The sequence below is a fragment of the Erithacus rubecula genome (assembly GCF_903797595.1).
Source record: "Erithacus rubecula genome assembly, chromosome: 5".
NCBI lineage: Eukaryota > Metazoa > Chordata > Aves > Passeriformes > Muscicapidae > Erithacus > Erithacus rubecula.
The window spans coordinates 12,748,901-12,758,797 of NC_136687.1; the positions used below are offsets into that span (position 1 = coordinate 12,748,901).

Genomic DNA, 9,897 nt, shown 5'->3' on the forward strand with positions numbered 1-9,897 from the left:
AAACACCACTACACTTGGGAATGAACTTAACATTGTAATAAAAATTAATCTAAAATACAGTCAGTCAGGAAATTAAAATTAGCATTTTCATTTCAGCTATCTGCTGCAGTGGAAAAATCTAAAGCAGAAATCATCCTTAAGCTGTCCATTTTCTCTTCTTCAAAAGCTAATTTTTTTAAAATGACTTTAAAAGGTTTTTGAATAGACAATTACAATTTCAAGTACTTTGTAAGCTACTTTAAATAACTATTTTGCTGTCTGGTAAAACAAAACTAACTAAAAATCCAAAACTAATCAACACACCAAAAGCTAAAAAAGATACATATAGACTTCTACTTAAACTTCCACTCCCACAGTCTTTAATTTAAACAATGTTATTCATAGAATTCTCACCATAAATATTTTCTTTCCTTTTTTCTTTGGAGCACAGTCAGTTTTCCTTTAACTTTTCAGTGATAAGTTTAAACAGATCAAGCTCAAGTCATACAAAAGACAATGCTCTTTTTAAAAACCCAGCATGCTTCACAGATTAGGGCTCAAACTGTATCTCAGGTACTAATTTGACATGCATCAGCACTGAATCACAGACCACATTTCAGTGGGCATTAGAATTCAGGAAACATTACTATAGTTATGTCAGATCACTAATACAACTGAAAGAAACAGGCAGGGAAAAACTTATGAGTGAGAATGAATGCAATTATATGCAGTTTGGTGTGGACATATGAGAAAGTAGTATCAGAATTAAAAAGAAGATCATAAGATTTATACTTAAAGAGACACCTACCTCATTTGTCTTTTGCATTTCCTTAGAATCTTCTTCAGATGGCTCATTTTTCTTTCTGCAGCTATCTTCAGCATGCCTGAAAGAGGTATTTGGACAAATTAACAAAGAACAATCGGTCCCAGCCTAACTTACCTTCAAAACTTTCTGCTTTCAAAGCTGAATGCAAGACTGGAATGCCCACTAAAAATACAGGAACAGAACATAGCCACCAAACTTCTGACTAACCAATTTGCCCAGGCTTTTTCTCTTGTAAAATTATATATATGTCAGCTTCAAAAATACTGTCAATACCAGTGCTTTAAAGCAGTATCAGTATGACATTAATACTGTTGCTGTCCCTGTAAAATGGGTAAGAGTTTTCCTTGCCCCATTTTTATCTACATGTAGACAGTTGTGTACACAGGTACATAACTACAGGCAGTATCTATTGAAAGATGAAGGCAAGTTGACTTGCCTATTAGATGCACAAACATGTAAAAGCTCTCCATTCTCAAGTCTTTATTACCACTGTGAAAAAAACACAAAGACTGCTACTGCAGTCTGAGCTGCAATACATTTAATCAGCTTTAATTTTTCTGCTTGAATTTCATGTTCATTAGTAACAATATGCTGCAAATACTTTAACAGAAAACTCTTTAAATGGATAAGGCTACATATAAAGTTGGAAAGAACCTTTCCAATCTGCAAAAATGAATATTAAAAACATTAAGTCCTTTTGAGCAAATACATAAATACCTTGAATCTCTTTTTCTTTTTCTGCTCAGGGCCACTTTTTTTTCCAAAAATTTCTGTTCTTTAAGCACATCCTTAATGCTAGTACCAGCAGTTTTTGACTCTAGACTTTTTGATGAAGGATCTTCTAATTGCAAGCCACTTTTTCCTAAAATAATACACAAATGATGAAATACACCGACATTATTATATTAGTGTTTCAGCTATAAACATGACAAAGCATTACAGACAGTAAGTACTAAGATGTAGCAGACAACAGCAGTTAGGTATTAATAGAGCTTAAGCAGTGTAATGGATATAGAAAAAAAAGTGAAGAAGAAATTCTGTGATAATATTTCGCATTATAATTTTTTCTGTTACATCATTGTTGAGATGTTGGGTTATTAAGGGAAGGAAACAACTACAGACCTATATCACCACTATTCAAAGCTGAATGCTTTATTCTTAGAGCAAGTGAGAGCAGGGTGGTGTGGGCTACTCACAGCTTTTCTTCTCATACCTTTGGCATTCTGATTTCCAGTTTTTAGAGATTTAGTCTTTTCTGCAGCCTTCTGTTTACGTTTTTCTTCAAGTCTCTCTCTGTTAATTCGTCTTCTAAGGAGTCTCTCTTCTTTTTCTTTGGCCTAGAGATACAAAACCAAGGAAAACAATTTGTTATTAGGTCAAAGAGCATTCTTTAACTATAAATATGTCTAAACCCCATCGAAAACAGAACACTGTAGCTTAAGACAAAACTAAAACATAAAACACCTTAGAAATCACTTCAAAGTTAGTGGAGTCCTCTAACATTTTTGTGAAGTTAAATTGGCTGAGTTCCAGAATTTCCTTGCTGCTTAACACTGAAGATGGAAGATATGCAACCTTCTCAAAAAATGCATGTTTATTTGTATGTATATACAACACATACATAACGTATTTATTATATGTATAACTATAAATATATACATCTGGCCAACAGAGAAAATCTAGAAGAACTGCTGCTCCCTCTTCTCTGTGTTGGCCCTTCTGCCACAGAGCAGTGTGCACATGCTTAAAACTCTGTTTCCATTCTCAGTGGCTGCAGACTTGTTACAAACTACTGATTTCATGGTCAGCAAGGACTACATTTGTAAAAAGTTGGGGTAATGAAGTAGTCTGCAGTACTCAACACAAGCCTGATCTACTAAAAACCCCACTGAAGGAAAGCTGCAGGTAGATATAGGCTACATTTTCATCCAAATTGTTGCTGCATTTTGGCAGAAGGGGAAGAAGATAAAAAACTGTCATTGTTTTCACTGATAGAAGCCTTCAAACAATAACCAGCACAACAGATTGCTGTGAGAGCAGATCAAGTCATACCAATGGAAACCTGAAGAAAGTGCAGCTGTAGTACAAGGGGAAAAAAGCCCTGAAGGGAGAAGAAACTGAAGACTCTCCCTTGCACAAACCACCACCAAACCAGAAGTGGAATTTCTGCTCTGAAAAGTGGTGGGGCCAGAAGGTGAGCAGCACCAGCCCCTCACTTACAATGGACTGACGGCGCTGCTCCACCGTTCGCTCGTCGTCAGAATCACTGAAGTACTTGGAGTACAGGAAAGGCTTGCGCACGTAAGCGTGACGGACAGGCTTGGCTTTGCCATCGCTCAGCTCGTTCGCATGGGGCTTCGTCTTGCTTTGACTGCTTTTCTCCTCCTCATCTACAGAAAGGTTGGTGAGTGTAGAGATATATTGATACATTATGGCAGTGCTTTCATCAGAATTTTTGAGAAGACAGAGCTACTCAAAATATATCAACAATTATTTACTCTAAAAGCATAAACAGTTAAAAAAATTAAACCCTTTTAGCATCAAAATATCACTAGATTCTGAAAAAAAAAGTGCACTGATGTGTTTGTGTATGCCATTCAGCCAAAAACTACATGACACAAAACTCAGTAATAAACCAGGACACATCAAGTAGGCTTACCCTTTTTGCCTGTAATCCCACTGCCCCTTTACATATAGTATTTAGTAGCTAGCTATGCATGACAAGTCAATATAATTTCTGCTATGTATTAAATTATAATTCTCCCCACATCAAAAATATCGGTACAGTATTTGAGTACATAAAAACTAGCTGGCCTACTGAAATGCATACACAAAACACACTGTTACACATATCTAAGTATTAATCAAATAAAAAGAAATAAATCTATATCAATTTTATCAGGATTTACTAAAAATAGTGCAGTACTGTACAAATTATTTGTATTCCTGAAACATACTTAAGGCTTGCTTTTCATTTCATAAATACTTAGTCATAGCTGAACACAATCTGTCATGTTTCAAAGGTAAGATGAAAGTCAGAGAATACCTAAGTGATTCAGTGCTTCTAAATGATATTTTTAGAACAGAAAAGGTAAGATGTGAGCATACTAGAGAGATCACATTCAGGTACTGAGGCATCCTGCATTATAAATTGGAAAGTTTTAACTGCAGAAATCAGAATCTGAAGTCTGTATTAGACAGGGAGAACACAAAGGCAATGTAGTCAGAATGAAACTACTTGGGTGTTTCTGAACTTTTAAAGCTAAATCCATTCCTGTTATTTCTACTGTGACCAAGTTCCTGAATCTTAAAGCTCTAAACACAATCTGATCTACAAAGTCAGCTAAAACCACTACCCTGGGATCACAAAGCACTCCAGTGTTACACCAAGTTCATTGCAGACAGGAGGGGAAGAAACCTCACAGAACAGTGACATTCATCATTAAGTACTTTTGTCATCTATGTAATACTGTAGAATAAAAAAAAAAAAAATTTATATTTAGAACATACCAAACTATATTATAAGAATACAAATATACACTACTCATCTTTTGCAACTGCACAAATACTATCCAGTTCACATTCAAAGTCATAGGTAGGTACAATATTGCAAACTCTCAAATTTATGTCAGGGTACACTCAATGAACGCATTACATACTCATTATTGCCAGTTAACAATGTAATTATTTCACCACCTGATGTGATCTCCCCCTCTTCAGTACTGTCAGAAATTACAGGCTCCTCTTCGCTTTCCTCTTCAAAGGAAGAAAGGTCACTGGTATGGACAGAGCTGACTGTGATGTCACTGAGTACATCCATATCTGAATCTATTAACATATTTTCTTGCAAAGAAAAAAGTAAAAACAAAGAGCTGTAAGGCAGTATACTGAGTCTGTGAAACTTTTCCTACCAAAACATTGATATTGTCAGCGAGAACAAAACTACATTAAGAATTAGAAGTAAGAAAACAAAATTATAACACCATAATGAAATAACCAGGCTAACTCTGGTTTATATATAAAAAAAAAAGAAAAATCACTCTGAGGTAGAACTATAAACTTTAAATGAGTACTGAAACTGTTGAGAGAACTTGCCAAACTAAGATGACCCATCACACACCTGAGGAAACAAAGGTCTTCTGACTCCTAATTCAGGTACCTCAGTTAAGAGGTATGGATCAAGTCCAATTTTCACTAGCAGACAAGTTTGCCAGAACTAGCAGAAAACTTACATTCCAAATATACTGATTCAAGTCCTGAATAAACTTAAAGACCTCACTCCTTATGCATATTTTGAAAAAGAGCATTGCCCACACCATACCTTCTTTAATGCTTTCAGCTGTTTTATGTTTATTGCTATTTTTTTCTGAAATTAACTGTTTCATTGGTTCTGACTCTTTTGCTTGCTTTTCTTCTTTCAACTTTGTAGTATCATCGCTTTTCTTTGAATGATCAGACTTTTTGTCCAGCTTTTCCTTCTTTTCTTTTCTTCTTTCACTTTTTTCATTGCTTTCTGGTTTCTTGTCAGATTTATCCAATAATTTACTCTTTATATCTTCACTTTCCTGTTGAATATCTTTACTTGTGAAAGTCAAACTATTAGTATCCCTTGCTGAATTTTTCATTTCTTCACTTTGGCAGGGAAGCTCATTTAAATCTTCACACTTTGCGTGAGTGTCACCCCCTTCTCCAGAAAAGTCACAAATTGCTTTCTCTCTGTCTGGCAAGTCCTCTGCATTTCTCTCTTTCTCGGTGCTACCATCCACACTCTGCTGAGATGAGAGTTTTTTTGCAACTTTATCATTGTTCTTAGGATTTGAAGTCTCTGTCGAAGCCCTGGCAGCACTTGCTTCTTGGTTAAGAGAAGTTATTGTTTCCAAAATTGACATTGCATCACTAGCTACACTAGCACTTGGAGTTGTAGCAGAGATACCTTGAACAGTAAGAAAGAACAGAGTTTTACTTAACCCTAGTTTCCACAATTCTGTTCAGATAGAAGCTTAAACAAGTGAAAAGAAATAGAACAAGCACTCTCTACAAAATATGCACAGTTGACTAAAATATTTGACTAATTTTGCCTTAAGAGATTTTGGTTAAAACAAAGAATTGAACAAAAAAAAATCTCAAAGATGTTGCCTTCCTGCAGCAAGCAAATTAAGAGATTAATTTTGCTTTGCACCACTGTTCCTGAGGTCTGCCTAGAGAAACTGAGGATTGTCAATGGAAAGGACATGTGAACACAGCCCTTGTTCAACTTTACCAACATCCTAAGTAGGGTGACGACTCTGAATAAAATACGTACATGTATAACATACAATATATATACACTGCAGGAGAAGCTTGGTAGCTCACACTTCTAGTATCTAGTATCTACAAATGGCATGGAAAATTGACTCAGCATATTGACTATATAACAACAGGACTACAAGAAATACATTATCACTTTTCCATCCTTTAGGACCAGCTCTGGAGTTAACTGGACTAGCACTAAAAACTGCAGCTGGCTTGTTAACCCATTTGAAATGAAATGGGCCTCAGAGGTAAAAGGCTTGGATTTAAATAAAGGTTACAAACAGATGGGTGGCTGTGGAGCTCTTAGAACAGAAAAGAACAGACAATTACCTGAAGAAGTGTTTAGAAGTTTATACAGATAATATTAGAACCTTAGCCATCCAAATTTTATGGCACACAGCAACTGCAAAGAGAACTGTCTCTTAAGTAATTTTTTTCGTCTCGACTGGCAGACAAAAAAGTTGCATCATTCTTCCCTTACAGCTATATCTTATCTGATTCTACAGTACTGAGTGTTGGAGTTACTGAGTTAGGGGTTTCTTTGAATTTTTTTTTTCCTCTTTTTCAGAGACCCCTAACTCACTAACTCCAACAACTGAGACCAACTTCTCTCCCCACAGTAAACTGATCCCTCAATCACAAGCAGAAGTGAGAGAGTGACATGATCCTAACAGCATGACATCCATTTTGCTTTCTACCTTTATACCTAGAGTAAGTGACAAGTTGTTCTGGCATGCTGCCTGAAGCTTGCTGATACTAATACTAACACCGTTTTGGTAGCAGAAAATCTAGTCAATGATTCTGCTCTCTCAAATCCCATTCTTTTGCTAACAGACTGCTCAGAGAAATGGTAGAATACCTTGTACTGTAACAGAAGCATCTGCTTTCTCCTCACTTGGAGACGTACTGGGGCCTGCCTCCTCTTTGTGATTCAATGTGGCTAAAAATTCATGGACAGCTTTTTCCACCTGAGGTCTGAATGTGTGGTTGATCTTTGGGTCCACAACCTGAGAAATAATTCTGTCAATTCCTGATTCCAACATTCCAGACCTGGAACAAAGTTACATGAATTAGTATGAAAAATTGGATTTCAAGAATGTATTAATGAAATATGATCATTTAGATGTGCTCCAATGAAGCATCGGTGTTTTCTGAACATTCCCACAGCTATGCATTTAGCCTGTGCCTTACTTGTAACAAAAAACGTGCTAGAGAAACAGAACAATCCAAGCACATGGAATTAATACAAGCAACCTGTTGTTACATCATTAGCGGTTACACTTACAAGTGCTAACTAACTGCAAAAAACGTATGTTGGAAAAAATTACGAAGAAACCTTGTATTATCAATTACTTTATCAGAAAAGAGATGAATTATAGAAGCCATGTGGCATAAATAACTACTAAACCACTCATCACTACCCTAAGTTACTTTCTGCCCAGAAGCAGGTGGCAAGTTCTGCAGCCTTATAGAACACACTTCATCTTCAGTAAAATAAAACAGCAAACCCAGAGCTTATCTCTTTAGACCCCTGCAGTTTTTTGTTGGCCATATGACACCTCTTGTCCTCATTGTTTCTTTAACAAGAAAGAATAACTGCTCCCCTCCCTACAAACCAAACATTCCTCAGTACAAGTTACCAATGTTACCACCACAGCACAACTGATTAAGTTTGTTCCCAAACAAACTAATAGGTTTGACCCAATTTAATGGCCAAGTGTATGGTACTTTGAAGAAATTTCCTAATGTTTCTTATGACTCTAAGATTTGAGAAGACTGGAGAAACTTTAATGAAACAATGTAATATTAGGTTACATTGTCTGACATAACTTTAACATAACAGCAGCACTTAAAACCTCTTCTCTATCCAACTAGATTTAAATCCATTTTTCTACTCTGACTTTGGCTTTATACTCTGCAGAGTTTAGTTTGTGAAATGCTCCTTCTTAGCTCGGAAAATTGTAACTTATTAATACCTCCCTTAAAAGAAAAAGTAAAGGTAGCCTTTAGCTATGGAGTTACATCTCTAGTCAAAATCAAGGTTTCCACCCCTGCATAAACCTGGATCAGATAAAAAGATCTGCAGTCCAATTCTGACTAATACTGATGGTGAGTTACTGCCTCAAGTAATAGTACATTTTAAATACTGAGAGGGGAAAACAACACAGCTTCTTCAAAAGTTTCTTTGAAGAAAGAAGCCCATTTTACACTGACCCGGAGCTTTTAGCACCTATCACCATACACAAGCATGTTCAGAGAAACTCCAGAGCTATCACTTACTTGAGAACCTGCTGTCTAATGTTATTTCTCAGCTGGTTCTTGTTGAGATGAGGACTCCAGGTATGAGTGGCCAAATGATTGGAAACAAAGTTGTCAACGCGCTGTCTCAAATTCTGGTAGGCAGGCTAGAAAGCAACAGCAGAGAGGGCGGACTTGAAAAACGGTGTAAGTGGATGGTTCTCGTCCTGGAGAGCAGGCTGGTACAGCTGGGAGCCCTGTCGGACCCACGGTGCCCTGCGGGCGCAGCCGCTATCCTGCGGCCACGGCAGCGCCTTAAACGCTGCCCGGCCAGACCCTGCGCGAACCGGGTGCTGTGACCGTGAGCACGGCCGCCAGCCCGCGCTGCCCGCCCAACACGGCGCTCCGGCTTCGCCCCGGCGGCCGCTCCGCTCCGCCGAGCGCGCTGCCCGGCCGGGCCCGTCCCGTCCCTGACCCGCCACAGCCCGGGGCGCTGGGACCCCCCCGAGCCGCCGGTCCCGCCCGCCCGCACCTTGGTGTCCACGTCGGCCAAGCAGTCGCGGCGGAACTGGTCGAAGAGCCCCTGGCTCTTGAGGTGGTTAACGATCATGGAGACCAGCTCGGGCTCGGCCGTGCCGCCTCCCGCACCGGCCCCGGTCCCCGGCAGCGGCGGCGGCTGCTGAGGGGGCGGCGGCGGGGGCGGCGGGGGCTGGGGGTTGGTGGCCATGGGGGCGGCGGGGCGGCGGCTGTTGCCGGCGGTGCCGGCCGGGCCCCGGGACGGGGCTGCTCAGCGAGCAGCGGCGGCGCTGACCCCGGAAGCGGAAGGGGACGGCGGGAGGAAGCGGCGCGCGGCGCGGGGGGAGGCGGAGGCGCCGCCGCCGAGAGCGGCGCCATCGGCGCGGGACGGGCACTGGCGGAGCCGCGCGCAGCCGCCGCGGGCCCTGCACACGGGCGGAGGGGGCGGAGCCGCTCGCGGCCCGCGGGCCGGTGCGGCCCCGATCCGCCGGGCCGAGGGGGGAAAGGAGCGGACACGGCGGCGCTGGGTCCCCGCCCGCCGCGCCCACGTTCCCCCGCGCGGCGCGGCCGCCGTCGGGCGCTGCGGGCACCGCGGGCGCGCCCCTGTGCCCGGCCGCCCCGCGCCGCCGCTGCGCTCCCGGCGGCGACCCGCCGCCCCGCCCTGCGGCCCGCCCCTTCCTGCGCCCGCCGCCATCACGGTGCGGGCGGCGTCGCGCGCTTCCTCCCTCGGGCGCGGGGCGGAGCGGGGCCGGCGCGGGGCGGGGCCGCGCGGGTCACCGGCGACGGATCGGGAACGGGAACGGAATCTCAATCTCAATCTCAATCTCAATCTCAATCTCAATCTCAATCTCAATCTCAATCTCAATCGGGGCCGTGGGCTGTTCCTGGCTGATAGCGGGCACTGCCTCCCCTCCCGCCTCCTCCGGCCTCAGGGGCCGCCGCCGCCGCACCCCTGGAGGAGGCGTCTGAAACATGATAATTAAATTATTTGATTTTAACCTTGCCAGCTTTACATATCAGTGCATTGTCATGTGCTCTTGGAAAAG

General features: G+C 41.7%; 1 protein-coding gene across 1 annotated transcript in view; it reads right to left on the reverse strand.

Annotated features, from left to right (window-relative positions):
* Window positions 1-9,611, reverse strand: part of BOD1L1 (biorientation of chromosomes in cell division 1 like 1) — a 36,711-nt gene extending 27,100 nt beyond the window's left edge. The window contains 10 exon segments of the mRNA XM_079305822.1: window positions 788-863; window positions 1,523-1,667; window positions 2,019-2,142; window positions 3,026-3,195; window positions 4,502-4,648; window positions 5,127-5,738; window positions 6,957-7,147; window positions 8,378-8,502; window positions 8,868-9,052; window positions 9,055-9,611. Of these exon segments, the coding sequence (XP_079161948.1) occupies window positions 788-863; window positions 1,523-1,667; window positions 2,019-2,142; window positions 3,026-3,195; window positions 4,502-4,648; window positions 5,127-5,738; window positions 6,957-7,147; window positions 8,378-8,502; window positions 8,868-9,052; window positions 9,055-9,229 (1,950 nt within the window). The 5' untranslated portion in view covers window positions 9,230-9,611.
* Window positions 9,612-9,897: the final 286 nt, after the last annotated feature.